Raw genomic sequence first — 20,761 nt, 5'->3', positions numbered from 1 at the left:
TACTCTTCTTCTTCAATCATGTTTTGTTTTTTATTGTCTCATGGTGTTTCCATATAGATTTTAGAAACAACTTGGCCATTTGTGGTCAGGAATATTGAGAATGTGGTTAGGGCAGTACACCTAACCTGTAGTTCAGTTTGAAGAGAATTGGGATCCTATATAATGCCAGCTCTTCCAAACCATGAACACACCCCTTCCCTTTTGTGCTGAGGATAGAACCCAGGTCCTGTGCAGACTAGACAGGCCCTCTAGGATTAAGCCACATTTCCATCCCCAATTTTTTAAAAAATTTCGGTCTTAATTTGTCTAATAACATTTTAGAGTTTTCTGTGCTGACATGTTATATCTCAAAGTATTTCACATTATTTTGGTATGGTTGTAAATCATGTCTTTTAAATTCTTGTTTTCTTATTAAATTTAAAAGTCATATTTATATGTATGTGTATTGGGTGGTGTGTGGAAGTCAGAGTTTTTGGAAGTCATCTCTCCTTTTACCATGTGGGTCCTGAGGATTGAACTCAGGTTTTTGAACTTGTCAACAAATGCCTTAACTCATTGAGCCTAAAATTTCATTTTCATTTCTAACTGTTGCCAGTGTGAGTAATTCAATTCAGTTCAGTTCATTGATCTCCTCTCTGTCTCCCCCTTGCTCCCTTTTGTAGTCACCCTGGACTACAGAGTTCTCCCACATGGGAGGGGTCTCTCTCTCTCTCTCTCTCTCTCTCTCTCTCTCTCTCTCTCTCTCTCTCTCTCTCTCTCTCTCTCTCTCTCTCTCTCCAAGCTCTCTCCAAGCTCTCTCCAAGCTCTCTGATATAGACCACGTTACCCTAAGGCTGTCGTCTTCTGGTACAGTAGTCTTGTAGTACAGCATGGCTGTACCTTGTGCAGACAGCCAAACTTGGTGTTTGTTTAAGAGTCTCCCAGGTGGTGCTGGTTTTGAAGGCATTAAGGTCATGGAAAGAAGCTGATGCTTACTTGGCACAGTGAGAGGCCATTGGTGAATGTGTAGTCTCCGTTGATGTTGAAGCCCTGGGATTGAATGGGTCATGGAGAGAAGTTAAGGCTTTGGTATACCATGTGGTGGGGTCAGTCCTGAAGAGAGCCTATGAGAGGTATTGGTGAGGTGCAGCCAGGTTGCAGATACCTCCAGCATTTTAGAGAAGCCAGTACCATGGATCAGCCGACCATCAGGGGCAACAGTGGGTATGAAATGGAGCCTGCCTGAGACTAGGAGACAAGCCCTTTGGAGCCTGAAGACCATGACTCTCGGAAGTCTGACCTGAACTTTACTTACACTAGTGGACTTTGGTTTGCTTAGGCCTGGTTGTCACTGCGCCCTGATTTTTTCCTCTCGGAATAAGAAAGTATGTAACTTATTTTCTATTTTGCAGGAGTCTACAGTTAAGAAATCTAAAAGAGATTTTGGAGTTTCAGAGAGATTTTGGATATTTTAGAGAGCCTATGAACATTTTAGAGACTTTGGATTTTTTAAATTTTAAATGTGTAGGCACCAAATTCTAGTGCACTCAATTTTATAAAAATTATACCACTAGGTTTAAATATACAGATTAACATCAATCCTGTAGTAGTAGTTTTACTATTTCACTATCTCTAATATCATCTAATATCTCTAATACCATCTGAATAAAAAATAAACATGAGAGTTAATGTACTTAACAGGTATCTACAAAATATTCCACCAAAACTCCAAAGAATACACATTCTACTCAAGAAAGAAATTTGTAGTTCTAAGTGCCTACATTAAAAAAAAATCAGAAATAGCATAAATAAATGGCTTAATATGACAACTAAAAATTTTGAAAAAACAAGAACAAACCATAACTAAACCTAGTTGATGGCAAGAAATAATGATGAGAGCAGAAATTAATGAAATAGAAACAAAGAAAAAAGCAAAGAGTCAGTGATTCTGAATTTGATCTTTTGAGAAGATAAAATCAACAGACCCTTGGCCCAACTAACCAAAATAACAGAGTATCCAAGTAACATAATCTGAAATGAACAGGGAAACATTACATCAGACACCAAAACTTCAGAATTTTGTAATGTAATACTTTAAAAATCTCTAGTCCATTAAAGTTGGAAAACCTCAAAGAAGTGAATGAATTTCTAGACGCAGCCAAACTACCAAAATTAAACCAAGAATTAGTCAACAATCTGAGCAAATGAGGAGATTGAAATTGTAATTAAAAAGTCTATTAGATAAAAAAATAAAGTTCAGGACCAGATGGATTCCCAGCAGAATTCTACCAGACATTCAGAGAAGGTTTGCAGTCAGTGTTCTGAAACTATTAAAAAAAAGACAGAAACAGAAAGAGCATTCCCTAAACTCCTTCTCTAAAGCCATTTAAAAGTGAGAGACGGAGACAGAGAGACAGACCAACCACCTGACCTTGAGACAGGCCCCAGAGGTAGAGACTTGGACGTGGGTAGTTGGTTAATCATTCCTGAACATGTTGGTGAGACGTTTTGAGAAAGTCAGAATCAGTGGTGAGAATACGGCAGCTCTGCTTTCACCTGTGAAAGGAGAATTTAATTTTTCTTCTGAAATTGAGCATGCCGTCTGCTGACTTAGACTTCTGAACTGCAGAGTCTCTGCCCTTCAGGTTCTGGGATTGGCTCTAGTGTCCAACACGGGAGACCTCTGACAGGCAATCCTTACGCAAGAGCTTCCCTGCTGCCCAAGCTCAACTGCCTCCTTTACCCAATCCTGCTGGTTTCTTATTACACCTTCCTCTCATGCTGTTACAACAAACCTGGGCCCCAAACTTTGACTTAGCAAATGCTTCCCAAAAACTAGATCTGGGGAGGTGGCTCAGGAGATGGCTCAATCAGTAAAGTACCTGTTGCGTAACCACAACTGCCTGAGTTTGGACCCAGAACTAACAGACAAGCTGGGTGTGATGGTGCACACCTGTAGCCAGTGCTTGCAAGGGGCTGCAAAGATAGGTGGGTACTAGGGGCTCACTGGCCAGGGACCACCTTGAACAAGGATTGCCTATCAGAAGTGTTCATGTTAGATTGAAGTGCTTGGACCTTTAAACCTTCAAAAATTTGGGCTGTCCTGGTAAATGCGTGGCCTGTGGTAGTGCAGTCCCTGAAAGACATACTGATGTGCACTGCTATAGCTGGCAGCAAGTCCTTCCTTGAACAGGGAATTTAGTTAGCATATCTTCCTGTCTTTCCTTCTTTCTTTCTTTCTTTCTTTCTTTCTTTCTTTCTTTCTTTCTTTCTTTCTTTCTTTCTTTCTTTCTTTCTTTCTTTCTTTCTTTCTTTCTATGTATAGAATATTTTGTCTGTGTCTATGCCTGCAAGCCAGAAAATGGCTCCAGACCCCATTACAGATGGTTGTGAGCCACCATGTGGTTGCTGGGAACTGAACTCAGGACCTTTGGTAGAGCAGGCGAAGCTCTTAACCTCTGAGCCGTCTCTCCAGCCCCCTCTTCCTGTGTTTCTTAAGAATGAGAAAATACTTCCTAGGTGTTGTCCACCAGACTTGTCTCATATCTTAGCATTAGATTACACGCTACAACAAAGATTACTAATTACCTTTTATAGCCATTGTCAGCTTTTCTGGGAAAGAGAATCCTGGGTTTGGGGGCATCTGTTAGCATAGTGGCTAAATTTCTCTGCCCTCCTGTACATGTATATAGGTGCTTGTCACTTGTGGCTAATGGCTATATGTAGACTTTTCATGTTGGACTTAGGACAGGGTGTGCCCTTTGTTTTCTTTTCTTCTTTGTGCTGGGTAGAGTGGGTCTGTTTAATTCTGAGTTTTTAGGTAGAAGCCAAGTGTTGGGGTTGACAGAAGAAGGTTACAGAACATTCAGGTCACTGATAATTATGAGATTGCTTATGTGTTTCGGGGTGCGCAGTTTTGGATTTCATGTTTTAGCTCAGCCAATACTTTTTAGGTCTTTTTTTTTGTGCTAAGTGTATTAAAACTTAACCTTAAATGAGTATTATTTCTGGCTATTGGCAAGGAGCCAAGTGGTAGTGGTGCACACCTTTGATCCCAGCATTTGTAAGCCGAGACAAGTGGATCTCTTGAGTTCGAGGCCAGACTGGTCTACAGAGCAAGTTCCAGGACTGCCAGGGTTGCACAGAGAAACCTTATCTCAAAAAACAAACAACAGCAAGAACAACAAAATTTACTGGCAAGGAATACAAGGGAACCGGTTGTTTAGACAAACATTTTTGGGGTGTAGTAGGTGTTGACAGAGTACATAGATATCTGCATCATGCAAGTGCAATAGAAGAGAAAGGAAGGAACACTGAGGGGATTGGGAGATTGGTTTTATCATGGTCTATACATGAGATCCTAACTAGTGGGCTGGGAATGTGTGAGTGTTGATTAGTAGTGATGGTTCAGTAGCTTGGTAGTCTCTGTGGGAGGAAGACTCATTGAACTAGCCTATGGGAGATAAGGGACTGTACAGGGGAGGAAGCTTAGGATTTAAATCTTGTTGGTAGTACTGTTAATAAGAAGAATGGGTGGTTAAAATGGGGCAAAGGAAACGATGGTAAGGGTAAGAAATGGAGAGGCTATTAGGCAGGGTGACACTGACCTTTAAGCTCAGCATTAGGGAGGTAGAAGCCAGAGTTCAAGGCCACTCTCTGTCACTTAGCGAATTTGAGGCCAACCTGGACTACACAATACCTTTCCTCAAAAACAAATTCCCCCAAAGGAGAGAAGCTGGGTTTAGGATAAATCTGTCAGAAGTTAATGTAAATAAACATTTACATTACATGTGGATGGTCTGCTAATATCCTCAGTGTCTGAGGAAGGGTAGCTGCAATGTCAGCAGCTTACTTCCACAGTAAGGGGCACATCAAGTGAAAGGCACATTTTAGAGAGCCCGGCAGCTGGTGCAAGAGGAGGAGAAAATGATCTTGGGTGGAAATGAGGAAACATGGCATACTTATTGCATACTATTTTCTATATAGCTAAAGATACTTGACACATAACAGAGAAAAGCAAACTCAGAATATATATTTTATAGAAAATAGACACATGAAAAGGTATTTGTTGTATAAAAGAGCGGTTAACCTTAACCTGGGAAAGAAGCTATCAAATTGGGCTTTGGTTAATGGATATAGTAGAATTTAATTTTATTTTGTTTTCTGTATATGGATGTTCTGCTTGCATGTATATGTTTGCACCATGTGTGTGTGCCTGGTGCCTGTGGAAGTCAGAGGAGGGTGTCAGTTCCTCTGGAACTGGAGTTACAGATGGTTGTGAGCTGCCATGTGGGTACTGAGAATCAAACTCAGGTCCTCTGGAAGAGCAACCAGTGCTCTCAACCACTGTGCCGGTCTCCTTGTGTAAAATTCTCATTAATTTACAAGGAAGAAAATGTAAATGATAAAAACACGAGAAGATACCTAGGCATTAGAATTAGTGGAGTCTAAACATTAAGGAGATTCCAGATATGTCTAAAGTTCTAAAAGTATGAAAATCCAGGAACTCTATCACGTTGGAAATAGAGGTTCTGATGCATGCTGCTATGGCAAGGTGGTAGGTGGCCAGTCACGTCAGAAGCAGGGGGTCTGGGTGGTCTTCTGTGTGCTGTGTGCCAGCATAATCTGCTGTCTTCTGTGTTTTTTTTTTTTTTTAACCTATATTTTGCTTGGCCCTATGGTTATGTAGTTTTAGCTTTTCAACTAAGAGTTTAAAAACATTGTAAAGTATTTATGACTTTTAAATTATTTATTTGTTTTTGAGGCATAGTCTCACCCTAGCCGAGACTGACCTGGAACTGTCCAGGTAGCTCAGGCTGGTGGTCCTCTTGCCACAGCCTTCTAAGTTTGTGGATTGCAGGCATGAGCCCAGCACTCCTGGCTTTTGTGGGCATTTTTATGGTATGAAGGATAACTTTCCTTTCATAGCTAGAATTATTTAGGTATTCAGTTAGTGTTTACTTCTGTGACTTTGAATGTTTATATCCTTTTATATGTGTGGCAGTTACTTATTTCATCCAGTTTGACTATAACTCTCCAGTCATTCTTCTAGTGGTAGTATGCACATTGTATAAATCTATTTATTTTGTGTTTATAACCAAGAAAGATAATGCTGTATGAATTTTTAACTGACAATTTTTATTTAAATTACAGACTAACTGGATCTTCTGGATTTGTAACAGATGGACCTGGGAATTATAAATATAAAACTAAGTGCACATGGCTCATTGAAGGACAGTAAGTAATAATGGCTGACTTTTTTTTTAATTTATTTACTATGAGAGCTCACTCTAGCATAAAGTACTTAAGCATGTGTTACTGTTTGTTTCTTGAGACTGTAACTCAGGCTGATCTTGAATTTTGATATTGCTGCCTCAGCCTCCCATGTGCTAGGTTTGTAGGTGTGTACCACCATGCATTGGTGCTGAAATACCTTTCATTAATAGCTTTTCATTTGGCAAGTGGTTTTACTTTTTAAAATTTACTTTTTGGGGGCCAAGGAGATGGCTCAATGGGTAAAGTGCTTGCTGAGCAAGTCTGGTGATGTGAGTTTAATCCCTGGGTCCCACAGTGGAAGGCTGGCTCCTGAAAGTTGTCCTCTGACCTCCTGAACATGACCTGAACATGCACACATACACGCAAATAATAAAATAAGAAATAAAAAATTTCTTTTTTGGGTGTCAGGGACTGAACCTAGGACCTCACTAAGCAAGTGCTTTATTATTAAGTGGCCCTTAGTTTAGGTTTTTTAAGTTCCAATTTGACTTAATATTACAATGAATTATATATACCAGAAGTTTACATATTTTAATTCTACTAGCTTAAAAAAATCAGTTAAAATCTTTTTTAATGGTTTGTTTAAATCTTTATACAATAATACTAATGTGTCATTTTTTCTGAGTATTGATTTTTATTATAGACAAAATGATAAGTCAACCATCAGAATAACTACTGTTGCCTATTCCCTGGCCCTCTTGTCCTTCCAGTTGTCTGTCTCTTCTCTTTGTAGCTTTGGAGCCTGTCCTGGAACTCGCTCTGTCAACCAGGCTGGCCTCAAACTCACAGAGATCCACCTGTCTCTGCCTCCCAAGCGCTGGGATTAAAGAACCACGGCCCGGTTCTTTTCTCCTTCTTTGTACCTGTCATTTAAGGCAGCTCTGTCAAAGCATTATAGTCTCTGGACAAAACTTCAAAGATTCCAGATAACTTATTTGTTGTGTCTCTGTACTTTTTACCATTTTAGATACTCAAACCAAGAAATATTGTTTGTTAGTTTATTTAAAAGCAACAATTACGACCTACTACATATTAGCAGAAATGCGTCATTTTATTTTTATTGAGATGGGGTCACACTGATGAGCACTGCCTGGCATGATGCTCACTGTGTAGACCAGCTGGCTGTGCACTGTGACAGTCTTCCTTCTGAATACTGGGATTATAAGTGTGTACCACCACACCCAGTTTCTAGTGTGGTATTGGTATCAAACCCAGAGCTGAATGCATTCTAGGCAAGCTTTTACCACCTGAGCTAAGTCCCTGGCCCTAAATATCATTTTTATTGAGGAAAAAGATTCCTTATATTTAAAGAAATTTTAAAAAGTAGCGTTGTTTTTAGATTTCACAAATCTCTTTCTGGTCAGAACAGATCTTTTTTTTTGTTTTTAAATATGATATGTAAGCAAACTTACATATGAATGAGATAGTTCCAGATAGGAGGGAAAGTTAAATATTGGAGAGAAAAATTGATAGGTTTATCTATTTTGGAAAATTTCAGGGATTTTTGTTGAGATGCTGAGCATAGTAAAATACAAAGGTGGGGCTGTAAGGTTTGAGGTTATCATTGAAAGTTAGCAATTGTGGAGAGTGGGGAGAATGTCACTGATGCGGTTGCTGAAATTGTCAAAGTGCCGTGTGCAGTGATCAGGGAGACCAGGACTGGAACCAGTCTGCCCATTACTGTGACATTCTGCAAGACATCTTAGTTTTCTTTCGAGTCAGTCTAAGTCAGAGTTGGTAAACAGTTCCCTTAAGACAGGACTTTTTGGTACAGTGCCATGAAAAGGCAGAGACACCAGTAAATTTAGAAAATGTGTGTTATAAAGTGATGTGTTATGAAATCTTAAGTAAGATGAGTAAGGAAAGAAATGTAAAATATGAAGGACATGTGTTGTTGAATGTTAAAAATAAGACTGTAAGCATTCTTATTAGGCCCATGAAGTCTGAGCCAGTGCCTCTTTTGTTTAATGTCCTCTTATACAAATACTAAATAGATCTCCAACAAATGTAGGAATGCTGTTTATATTTATATGTTTATATTATATATTAATATAAATTATTTAAGAGTCTGTCTTAGTATCTAATGTTATGGTTATTATAAATTACTTAATTATTTTTCTAGGCCAAATAGAATAATGAGACTTCGTTTCAATCATTTTGCTACAGAATGTAGCTGGGACCATTTATATGTTTATGATGGGGACTCAATTTATGCACCTCTGATTGCTGCCTTTAGGTAAGCTTTATCCATTATCTGATCTCTGAATTTAAATGTGTCTCCAGGATTGACTCCATACTGGATTGACTTTTATCATTCCATAACATTTATTGCATGGAGTAAGTATTAGTTCTGTCCCTGGCATGGTCTCTTCACTTGTTATTTATGTACTGGGTCATTTTCTGTGTATGCTACAATGTCGCTGAGGTTAACCTTGAACCTCTTGTCTCCACCTCGCAAGTGCAACAAGTACAGGTTTGCACCACCATATTGGACTCATTTCAGGTGGTAGATGGCTGGAGCAGCAGCTAAGAGCTCATATCTTGAACGGCAAGTAAGAGGCAGAGAATGGCATATTGGGGATGGCGGGAGGCTTTGAAACCTCAAGCTCAACCCCAGTGACACTCTTTCTCCAATAAGGCCGCACCTCCTAATCCTTCCCAGATAGCCACCAAGTGGGGGCCATGTATTATGCCGAAACTTATTATGGGTGACATTTCCTTCAAACCACCAGAGGGACCCACCCTGACTATGGATTGGGTTGTCATAGACTTGGGGCCAGGATGAATTAAAGGGGAAATGGGAGAAAATGAGTAAAATTTCCCAAATGCTTGCCGACTGCTGTGAGCTGAGGAACTTACCTGTTATGCCCTCCCGTGTGATGATGGGCTGAAATTCCTGAAACCAAAATAAATCTGTTTCTCTTAAGTTTTGTTATTGCTTATTTTTCGAGGCAGGATTTCATGTAACCTCAGCTGTACTTAAACTCAATGCAGCCAGAGATTACCTTGAATCTACCTCCCGAGTGCTAGGATTGTAGGCATGTGCCTCCAAGCCTGTTGGCCCTTCGACTGTTTTTCTCAGGTGTTTTGTCATGTGATAAGCCTGGCTGATGCACTAGAAAATGTACACAGTACAGTTGGTGAGGTCGGCTTATGCTTCAGATGCAGTCGAGATCCCGTGTTAGCTTGGGACATGAGTTTCTGGTTTATGAGGAAAATACCTTTAGTACTGTGATTTTTCAAAACTGGTTCCAGGGCTAGAGAGATGGCTCAGTTGGCAAAGCATGAAGACTTCTGAACCCGGTAGTAGCTGCCAGTGTCCTCAGCACTTGGAGGGAGGAGGTGAACAAGTAGTTCCTGAATTGATGAACTTCAGACTTGAGACTCCCTGTCTCAAAAAGATAAAAAATGGAGCTGGAGAGATGGCTCAGTGGTTAAGAGTGCTGACTGCCCAACCTTACAAGTGCACAGCCCTTCATTGTTTCGAGGGAGTTTACTACAAATAGAATATCCTCAATCCAAAAATCTGAAATGCCCCCAAATCCATAGCTTTTTGTGTGTTTACATGATGCCACAAATGGAAGATGTCGCACTATGAAACCTTATTTCTTAAAATTATTAAAGACACTGTATAAGATTACTCTTAGACTATGTGTGTGAGGAATACGATATATAAGTTTTTTGTTTAGACTTAGAAATATCCCAAAGGTATTTTATTCTGTGTATATACATACTTCCAAATATGAAAACTCTGAAATTTGCAACATGTCTGTTCTAACACTTTTAAATAAAGGATATTCATCTTCTGTTCATGAAACCAGTGAAAATACAATGAGAGATTGTATTGGTTTGCTTTCTCTTGCTGTGATTTACAGAAGAAAGAGTTTATTCAGGCTTATGGCTCCAGAGGAAAAGTCCTTCCTGGCAGGGAGGCATGGCAGTAAGCAGCAAGTGTGGCAGCTGGAGCTTACAGGCTTTATCATAAGCACAGAGCAGAGTGCTAGCTGGAATACGTGAGGCTTTTTACGCCAAAGCCTGCCCCACTTGATGGGCCTTACCTCCTGTTTCCAACAGCACCACCAAACCAGGGACCAAGTGTTCAATGCCTGACACTATGGGTGACATTTCTTATTTAAACCACCAATATGGCTAATAGTTTCACCTAAATGTTGACCAAAAGTCACTTCACCTCTTTCCAGTCCTCCTCTCTCTTTCCAAAGCAGCACTTTCTGTCCATTTCTTATGTTGATGCCTGCATTGAGTTACCTCTGAGTGGTATTGTGTGTATATACACCCTTGTATGGTACTCTGTAATAGGCTTGTTTCTCTGAATTCCATGAGGACAAAGACATTGTCTTGTTCATTGTTGTATTCCTGATACCTAGAACAATGCCTCAAGTGTGTTAAATATTTAGTAGTTTTTAAAAAATTGGATTTTTATTTTACAAATGTTTTGTTTGCATGTATACATGTATATGCACCACATTATTGCTTTGTTCCTACAGAAGCCAAGAAGAGGGCAAATTCTCTAGAATTGGAGTTACAGGCAGTAGATGCTGGGAACGGAACCCAGGTGCTCTGCAAGTGCTCCTAACCAATGAGCCTTCTCTCCAGCCCAAGCACTTAGTGTTTATTAACTAATGCACAGTAGAAAGTGTGCCCTTGTGTACTGTCAGAATCTTAGGGTTCCTGTTTTATCTTCAGACTAAAATTTTAGTGAGGACCGGAGAGGTGGCTCAGTTGTTAAATTGCTTATCACAGGAACATGAAAATCTGAATTTGGATCTCACATAAAAACCAGGTGTGGTTTGTGAGCATGTTGATTGCAGTGTTGAGGAGGCAGAAACAAGAGAATTCCAGGGGCTGGCTGGCCAGCCAGTCTAGCCAATCAGTGAGCTCAGTAAGATCCTACCTCAAAAAATGAGGTGAGCCATCTGGTGGCACATGCCTGTAATTCCAGCGCTCAAGAGGCAGGGCAGGTGGCTCTTTGAGAATTCCTGCCATCCTGGTTTGCCTTGTGAGTTCCAGGCCAGCCAGCACCACAAAGCAAAACTCTGTCTCTAAAAGAAAAAAAGTGGGGAGTGATTGAAGATACCTGATAGTGACTTCTGGCTTCTACATGCATACTCAGATGTAACCTCCCCAACAGGTACAGACAACATGCATACACACGTGTTCACACACAAATTAAATGAAAAGCCCCATCCTCTTCTCATGTTCACTCCCTGTTTATGTAGTCTTCCAGTCACTTTTATGTGCATTCGCCTAAGTTCACATGAATATGCAGGCACACTAGGCCCATTGTTTGCTGTGTGCCTCCCTGCTCTACCTGTATATTGTCTTCACAAGCCTCTTGTTAGTCCTGCAGACCTAGGTTTGTATTGACTCATTTAATCAACTCCTATGAATGACCAGTTAGGTGATTCTTTTAACCTGTTATCATATAAATAGTGCTGTAGTAAGATTCATTGTTTTTCTGTGAATATAAGAAAGTATCTCTTTTACAAAGAGAATTTCTAGGCCAGTCAGTGAGCTTTTAAGATGGTCATAGCCCTGAAATAGGAATTTACCTGGTGTAACCTTCAGAAAAGTGAGGGTACTAAGGGTTGAGTGAGTGAAAGAGAGAGGGTAATAGGGATAAGTTGTTTATTCATTGGGTAGAGTTGTATATGTGGAGCATATTACATGGCATTTGGTGTTGACTGATTGGTGGCAGTGATTGTAGTGAATTGATACTGGGGCAAAAAAGGTAGGAGCAAGTAAACGTGAAAAATAATTAACCTTGGAAGTATATCATTTATGAAACTAGCAATACCAACATCTTCCTTGCTGTTGGTAATGTGAGATGGGTGTGGATACTTTCATTCTGTATTGAGATTTCAAGTTATCATACATATTTACTTGGAACTCACTATGTAGACCATGCTAGTCTCAAACTCACAGAGATCTCTGTAGCTGCCTCCTGAGTACAGGAGTTAAAGGCATGTGCTACCATTCCCATCCTTAAGTTAACATATAGCTTTTAGAAAACAAGTTGGTATGGTTTTATGGGCCATATCTTAAAAATGGTAGTTTCTGATTCAATAATTCTTTACTTCACATGAATTTACTGGCACCCACCAAATACTTTGAATATTATTTACTGGGCTCTTACTAAGATCCCAGGGAGAGCTTTTTAGAGCCTTCAGAGACAGAAATGCTTCTTGTGTATTGTTTGTAAAGTGGGACATAAAATGTATGTTGCCAGTTGAGCAATGAACGTGCATCTGAAAGGTAATAGTATAAGGATTATAGATTCAGTTCACTTTTCTATTTATATTTTTATATAAACCATTTATAAAATATACTTACTGAGACATAAAACTTTTATAAATGGTTTATATAAAAATATAAATAAAAATGTTATACGTATTACTATGTGTCTAGTATTTATTTACATATATAGTAAGTAATATGTATGATAGTAAGTAATATGATACATATTACTAAATAAACATAAAATATTTTCTCTTTCAAAAGTACATATTTGGGGGGCTGGAGAGATGGCTCAGCAGTTAAGAGCATTACCTGCTCTTCCAAAGGTCCTGAGCTCAATTCCCAGCAACCACATGGTGGCTCACAACCATCTGTAATGAGATCTGGTGCCCTCTTCTGGCCTTCAGGCATACACACAGAAAGAATATTGCATACATAATAAATAAATAAATAAATAAATAAATAAATAAATAAATAAATAAATATTTTTTTAAAAAAACAAAAGTACATATTTGGTAATTATCAGTTCATATTTTGTTATTTATGTGATTGTAGAGTCTTGCTTGAGAGTATCATAAAAAGTTTTATAATGACAACAAAAAACCCAAAGTCATTGGTTTCAAATTGTTTTAGAAACTGGGCATTGGTAGTGCATGCTTGTAATCCCAGCACTCAGGAGGGAAGGTGTGTGTGGGGGTCTGTGAGTTTGAGGCCAGCTAGAGGTACGTTCAGACTCTGTGAGAACAACAGGAACAGCAAGATCCAACAAACAGCAACAACAGACTAGAGGAAGCCCAGCAGACTCAGGGTTGCTTCTCAGCAGATCCATGACTGACTAGACTTAGATTGAAAATTCTAGAGATGAATTCTGTTGAAATTGCTGTAATTTGGTCTGTGTTTGCATTTCAGTGGCCTCATTGTTCCTGAAAGAGACGGCAATGAGACGGCCCCGGAGGTCACTGTCACTTCAGGTTATGCACTGCTTCATTTTTTCAGTGATGCTGCTTATAATCTGACTGGATTTAATATCACTTACAAGTAAGATTTTTAGATTTAATATTTTGATAATATTCAAAAGACTATTTTAATAATGCTAGTGTGTTGGGGCTTACAGCAAGCCAGGTATCTTGCTAAAAATTAGTATGGACTTTGTTAACTAATTTTTTTTAAATATTCACTGTTTTTGCCATTGTATAATTGAGGAAACGGGAGCTAAAAGGTTAAAGAAATGTCAGCCCCAGTGGTTGGGACCATAGTTTCTAGATCTTGTCTCTGAGCATCTCCTGAAGAGAGGGGCATTCTTCTTGCTGCTGGAAGAAAATGCCAGCCGTTTGCTTTGTGCATTTAACAAAGACTGGTAGTGTCTCAGCAATAATCAGTAGTAGGAGAAGTCTTTATTCTTAAACTGTTATAATAGACCACTAATTCAGTCCTTTAAAAAGTCTAAACTGTGTCATCTCAAAGTTATCACTGTTATCTTAAGTCATGTTATGAGGCACAGTTAAACTCATCATGAAGTTTACTGCTCTTCTCCGTCTGACATGAGTTAATAAAGGTACTAAAGATCTTTAACTATATCACTGAGCAGTAATCTTAAATTCTACTAATTCTCAGAGTCTTTACAGAGCACTAACTGGGTACCATGAATATATCGGCAGTTCATTGGATTCCTTTCTTTCTGCCATTTCCCAGCATGAACTTGGCACTTTCGTAGAACTCATTAGTAATGAGCTACCAGGAAGAATAGGATCTTGGATCCCAACCTAGAGCCAAGTCTGAGTGATCTTGCACAAATCTCTTTTGTTTTGTAATTACTCTAACTTTTTGAGTTATTTATTCTTACCTTCTTCATATGTGAATCCAAGAGAGTTGATGTGATTTCTCGTTACTTGAACCTTGGGCTCTAGCTACACAGAGCTCAGTGAGCGCACATGGGCTAAATGGTAAGTCCTGTGGTTATGCTTGTGACTGAACTGAAGACAATCAGACCCTTAAGCTGTGCAGGAGGAGGATCTGATTGCAATTGAAGTGTTGCTTTTATTGACTTAGTTTTCTCCTCTCTGTAGTTTTGACATGTGTCCGAATAATTGCTCAGGCCGAGGAGAATGCAAGAACAGCAACAGCAGCAATACTGTCGAGTGTGAATGCCCTGAGAACTGGAAAGGGGAGTCGTGTGACATTCCTCATTGTACAGACAACTGTGGCTTTCCTCACCGAGGCGTCTGTAATGCAAGTGATGTCAGAGGGTGCTCCTGCTCCCCCCACTGGCAGGGTAGGAGCTGTCCTTTCGGTCTCAGAAGGTTGTAGTTTATTTTAGCAGCTGTGTGTTTTATGTTAATCATGTATCAGATGGCATTCAAGCATTCACCTCCCTTTATCTCTTTAAATTTTACACCTGTGTGGTTGTTAATATCCTTAGAACCGTGGAAAGGTTTGACATGTCGTTTGTAACTCATTCATGAAAATTAGGGACCATGGTCTCATGTTAGAGGGGCAGAGAATGAAGCTGAGAGGTAGGTGAGAGCTAGTCTCTTCCATCTGTTCAGCTCCTGAGTTTATCAGAATATAGATATAGATCTGTCGTTATATTTTAATCATAAGGTCTTTCCCACTTGAATTGATAACCCCTTGGTCGGCCCTTTCCCCTAAGAGCTTCTTAAACAAGATTTTTACTGAAAATTTAATCTGAATATTGCCAAGTCATCAGGAACTGTATGATACTAAATTTTGTTAGGGAGTGATTGATTTTGGTCAGTATCTTGAAGAAATTAAAAATACCAGTTAGGTGCTAAAGGTTATTGGTTAAAGCATATTGCTAAAGCTTATTGGTTAAGAACACTGGCTGCTCTTCGAGAGGACCTAGGTTTGATTCCCAGCACCCACATAGCAGCTCACAACATCTGTAACTCCAGTTCCCAGGGATCCAATGCCTTTTTCTTGCCTCAGTGGGCAACAATAAGGCAAGTGGTACATAGGCATACATGTAAGCAAAACACCCATACATGTGAAAATTTTAAAACCCCACAAGATAAAGATGTTGGATGCTTAAATGCTAAAGGAACCTCTATTCTTGAATATTCTTTGCATTTAGATTAGAATTTGGAAAATTATAAACTTTCATGCTGCATTTTGTGAAACTATTTGTTTTGTTGTTTGTTTTAATTAGGTCCTGGGTGTTCAGTTCCTGTGCCAGCTAACCAGTCTTTCTGGATTCGAGAGGAATATTCTGATATAAAGCTCCCCAGAGCCTCTCATAAAGCTGTGGTCAATGGGAATATAATGTGGGTTGTTGGCGGATATATGTTCAATCACTCAGATTATAGCATGGTTTTAGCGTAAGTGGCTTTATAATTTAAACTTTTTATATATTATTACTGTGTGTATATATGATGGGGGTGGTGGTGAAAGTGTGTGTGCCATGGTGTTTAAGTGGTATGTGCCATGGTGTGTAGGTGGTGATCAAAAGACAACTTTGTGAAGCTGGTTTTCTCCTTCATCTCTACATGAGTTTGGGGTATTTAGTACAGGTTGTCAGGCTTGTAATGCTCTACTCTCTCACCAGCTCTGTAAATGGTTTAAACACTTTTGTAAGAAACTTAGGTTTACACTTTAAAAAACTATGGCATAAAAATAATTAAAAAGACAAGAAATCTTAAGTAATTACTGAGAAAAAAATCTCTGCTTAAACTCTGCATATATGTATATGTTTATGTTGATGCCTTAGGGTTTCTGTTGCAGCGAGGAGACACCATGACCATGGCAATTCTTAAAAAGGAGAACATTAAAAAAAAACCAAAAACAATTTAAATTGGGGCTGGCTTACAGTTTCAGAAGTCTAGTCTATTATCATCATGGGGGGAAGTTAGACTGACTGCAGGCAGACAAGGTGCTAGCTATGAGTTCTACATCTGAATCCACAGGCAGCAGAAAGAAAATTCTCCAATTGGCATGACTTGAGCATCTGATACCTCAAAACCTGTCCCCAATCTCACACTTCCTCCAGCAAGGCCACACCTCCCACTAGTGCCACTCCTTATGAGCTTCTGGTGCCATTTTCATTTAAACCACCACAGTTGATGATTTAAAACTGAGAGTTCCAAAGAATTCATTGTCATGATAACAATTTATCTTTTTGAGATACTGTCTCTGATATTTTGCTTTAGATATATAGTGAGTTATATAAATAGAAGTTACTCAATATTTTAATAATTTTTATATATCAGATGAGTTCATAAACTGCCTTTGTCTAATAATTTCCAGGGTTTGAAGTCTGTGCTTATTTGAAGGTAGATTATACATTATCACATTAGAGTTAGCTTTGGAGTGTTAGATTTCAAGAAGAGATTTATAAATACTTAATTTATAAATGCTGTATTTTATAGTCTGGAAGATTTTCTATGCATTTTCTATTAGTGATTATAAATCACTAGCAATCACCTTAAAATGAGTAGGACTATGGCAGTGTGGTATAGTGTCTTTGTTGCTGTTCTATTGCTCTGAACACCATGACCAAGGCAGAAGAAAGCATTTAATTAAGGACTTGCTTACAGTTTCAGAGAGCTTACTCTGGGACCATCATGGCAGGGAGCATAGCAGCAGGCAGTCACAGCACTGTAGCAGTAGCTGAGAACTTAACACCTCATTAACAAGCAAGCATGGTATGTGTGTGGAGCGGGGCGTGGAGGAAGGCAGAGACTGGGCCTTGCATAGGCTTTTGAAACCTCAAACAAAGTTCACTCCCAGTGACATTATCTGATAAAGCCATACATACCTCCTAATCCTTCCCAGGACACTTCCATCAACTAAGGGCCAAATGTTCAAATATATGAACCTATTGGAGCCATTCTCAGTCAAACTATCACATATAGTTTTGGAATCACCCCAGATATAGTCATTAAAACACACAAAGTAATTTAGACAGTGAAATAAAACCTTATAAATAAAATTGATGGAAAGCTTTAATATTCCGAAACAAGTTTAATGATAAGAAAGTGATGTGCATCATGAAAGAACGGTCTACTAGACAAACTCAGAAACGAAATGATCAAAGTTAACAATTCTAAAAATAATTTCAGAATTAAAGACAAATGTGAAAGGAGACACATATAGATACTGCCTTGGAAAAGGAATATTGAAACAGGAATCTTTTAAATCATATGGAAAAAATTTAAAAGATTTTTTTATAGCACGAGTAATAAAACCCAGAGACAGATATTGGGGTTCAATCTGAATATCAGAAAAGCAAAGCAGCAAAGCCCCTAGAAAGCTCTTAACCTCTATGAAATCTTGAGACTTAAAGAGAGTGAGTTTCTGTCTCATCCCATTTTACATTCCTCTCTAGAGCTGGATTAAAGGTGTGCACCACCACCGCCCAGCCTCTATGGTTTAGTAGTGTGGCTTCTGGGATTAAAGGTGTGTGCCACCACTGCCTGTCCTGTATGGCCTACTAGTGTGGCTGTTTTGTGTTCTGATCTTCAAGCAAGCTTTATTTTTTGAAATACAAATGAATACACTACATTTTTTTTTCAACATTTACGTGTTAATTTTGTGTGTGAGAACTCATGTGCCATAGCACTTGTGTGGCAGTCAGAGAATGACTGGAGGTTCCATTCTCTGCTTCCACCCTGTAGGTCACCCTCTTTCAGAGTCACACCCAGGTCATCAGACTTGGTAGCAAAGTGCTTTTTCCCTCTGTGCCATCTTTCTGGACTAAGAAATTTTTTTAAATGCTAACTATAGTTAAAAACATGGTATGTAAAACCAACAAGAGAAACTAAACAGTAGCAAAAACAAACAAACAAACAAAAAAAACCAGTATGACTATGTATTCCTGAGCACCATGAACAACCTTGCAGTGAGTCCTAAGGCTTTTCTGTTTGCCTGTGTGCCTTAAACTTACTGTTGAGGACATTGGCAATTTGAAAATAATGATAGGTACAAGGAGAAAAAAAGCCTAAGGAAACAATTTAGGATGTGGCCCAGAGGTGGGGCTCTTGCCTTGTACATACAAGACCGAGATTATATATCTACCATCTCCAAAGAATAAAAAGTAATTTTAAAGCAAGCTCTTCCAGAAAAGCTTGTGTTCTCTTTTTAGTCCAAAGATTTAGAAAGACAAAATTTTAATAGTAATGTCTGTATGCCAGCCACATACCACAAAAATCTAGCCCTGGCCTCATCTGTGCCCTTAAAGTAAAGAGCCGGGATGTCCATCCTTGCCAGAATATAGTGAGATACCCTAGCTTTTAGGATTAGTACCAGAGACACCAAATAGGGAGATAGGACTTTTAGCTCTACCAGGCAAAAAGTAAAGCTTCCACCCTGCAATGCCAGGAGAGGCCATGTAGGGAACTTGGACTTTTACCCTCCACTGGCAGTAATGGCAGTAATAAATTGACCTTCTCCATTCCACTGGAGTGATCTCAGAGAAGGTCTGCTATAATAGAAGATACAGAGTCTCACAGCATGATATACAAAATTTGCTCATCCAAGAGCTACAAAATTTGCTCAACCAAGAGCTGATACAGTCTCAATTTGAATGAGGAAAAAAAGCAGTTAAAGAGACAATGACATTGGAGTGACATACTTTAGAATTATCTGACAAGGACTTTAAAGACAGACATCTTAGAAATACTACAATTAGCAGCTGCACATATAAAAATCAAGTGAAAGGATAGAAAATATCACCAAAAATTAGAGAACATAGAGAATATCGGAGGCCAGGTTAAGGTACTTGACTCACAGGCCTGATGACCCAAGACCCACATGGATGGAAGAAAGAACGGACTCATGAAAGTTGTCAAGGCACATTCATCTTGGTGGGCAAATATACACTCTTGCCCCAAACAAATAAATGTAATAATAATAATAATAAGTATTAAGTGGAGGGGATGGAAAGATGGCTGAGCTATTAAGAGCACTTAATCCTGGTAACAGCCTGGAACTTCAGTTCTAGAGCATCTGACACCTTCTTTTGGTCTCTGCAGGCACTGCATGGATGTGTAGTACATAGACATGTATACATAGCATAAAAATGAAGGTTAAAGAAAAACAATTACAACTTGAGGACACTTCATTTTGCCAGCACCAAATAAGCTTCTTTGTGTTGTTGGTTGGTTTTTTTTTTTTTTTTTTTTTTTAACTCTTTACTCTTTTGGCTCTTTGTTCTTGGGGATCCTACCAGCCAGCTCCGAAATAAATCACACAACACAGAGGCTTATTCTTATGAATGCCCAACCTTAGCTTGGCTTGTTTTTAGCCAGCTTTTCTTAAATTATCCTGACTACCATTTGCTTCTGGGCTTTTACCTTTCTCTATTTCTGTATATCTTTTCTTCCCTTTTTATTCTGTGTCTGGCTGGGTGACTGGATGGCTGGCCCCTTCTTTCCTTGCTCCTTCCTCCTTTTTCCCCTTCTATTTATTCTCTCTGCCTGGCAGTCCTGCCTGTCTTTTCTCTGCCCAACTATTGACTGTTCAGCTCTTTATTAGACTAATCAGGTGTTTTAGACAGAGTAACACAGCTTCACAGGGTTAAACAAATGCAACATAAAGGAATGCAATACATCTTTGCATCATTAAGCAAATATTCCACAGCATAAACAAATGAAACACATCTTAAAGTAGTATTCTACAACATCTTTGAAATCCTTCCATTTCATGAGAAGCACCAATTCTCCATTGCTCTCTGTGACTCCAGGTATTGGTTGAAGATCAAGACCTAGGGCAAAGCTTCTTAGTTTGTCAACAGCATCTCTTTTCTCCTTTAGTTTGCTACCATCAGGATCACTGTCACATAAAGACTTCCCTTTGTGCCATCCTTTCCTTTGTCAGCTCTTTGAAAATTAAGAAATGCTTTAGTGAACTCTAGACTCTCAGTTTTCTTCAGTTTCCAAGTATGGTTGACATCTATAAATCTCCTTGTCTTCAGGAAAATCCCCACCTTCCCATTATTGCACTTAATCCAGACCCTGCCTCTTCAGCCTTTTAAGTCTTTCTATTCTGTTTCTTTCCCAGGTTTTGCAGTGTATTTTGGGGGGAGTCATTTTTTAAAACTGAAATTTTGAGGGGTTCACTGTTACAGCATGGAGACTCATCTCTGAACTGTGCCCCTCAGCTCAGCCACATCTCTTCTTGTTCTTGCTATTGTAAAGACTTGTTTTTATATTTATGTGTGAGGGTGTCTGCCTGCATGTATGTCTGTGACAGGTCTTCTTGTTTTAATGGGAGTTTTTATCTACTTGGGCAAGTCTTT

The 20,761-nt window shown here is 39.1% G+C and overlaps 1 protein-coding gene across 2 annotated transcripts in view; it reads left to right on the top strand.

The window, feature by feature from the left end:
- Atrn (attractin) overlaps positions 1-20,761 on the top strand; it is a 140,481-nt gene that overhangs the window by 18,326 nt on the left and 101,394 nt on the right. For both annotated transcript variants that reach the window (XM_057780243.1, XM_057780245.1), the window contains exons 2-6: positions 6,133-6,216; positions 8,378-8,491; positions 13,420-13,548; positions 14,577-14,782; positions 15,677-15,845. In XM_057780243.1, the coding sequence (XP_057636226.1) occupies positions 6,133-6,216; positions 8,378-8,491; positions 13,420-13,548; positions 14,577-14,782; positions 15,677-15,845 (702 nt within the window). The remainder of the gene's footprint in view (positions 1-6,132; positions 6,217-8,377; positions 8,492-13,419; positions 13,549-14,576; positions 14,783-15,676; positions 15,846-20,761) is intronic.

This window comes from Chionomys nivalis, chromosome 9 (genome assembly GCF_950005125.1).
Source record: "Chionomys nivalis chromosome 9, mChiNiv1.1, whole genome shotgun sequence".
NCBI classification, from domain to species: Eukaryota; Metazoa; Chordata; class Mammalia; order Rodentia; family Cricetidae; genus Chionomys; species Chionomys nivalis.
The sequence above is the reverse complement of the archived record's forward strand: the minus strand, read 5'-3'. Positions and strand labels throughout refer to the sequence as shown.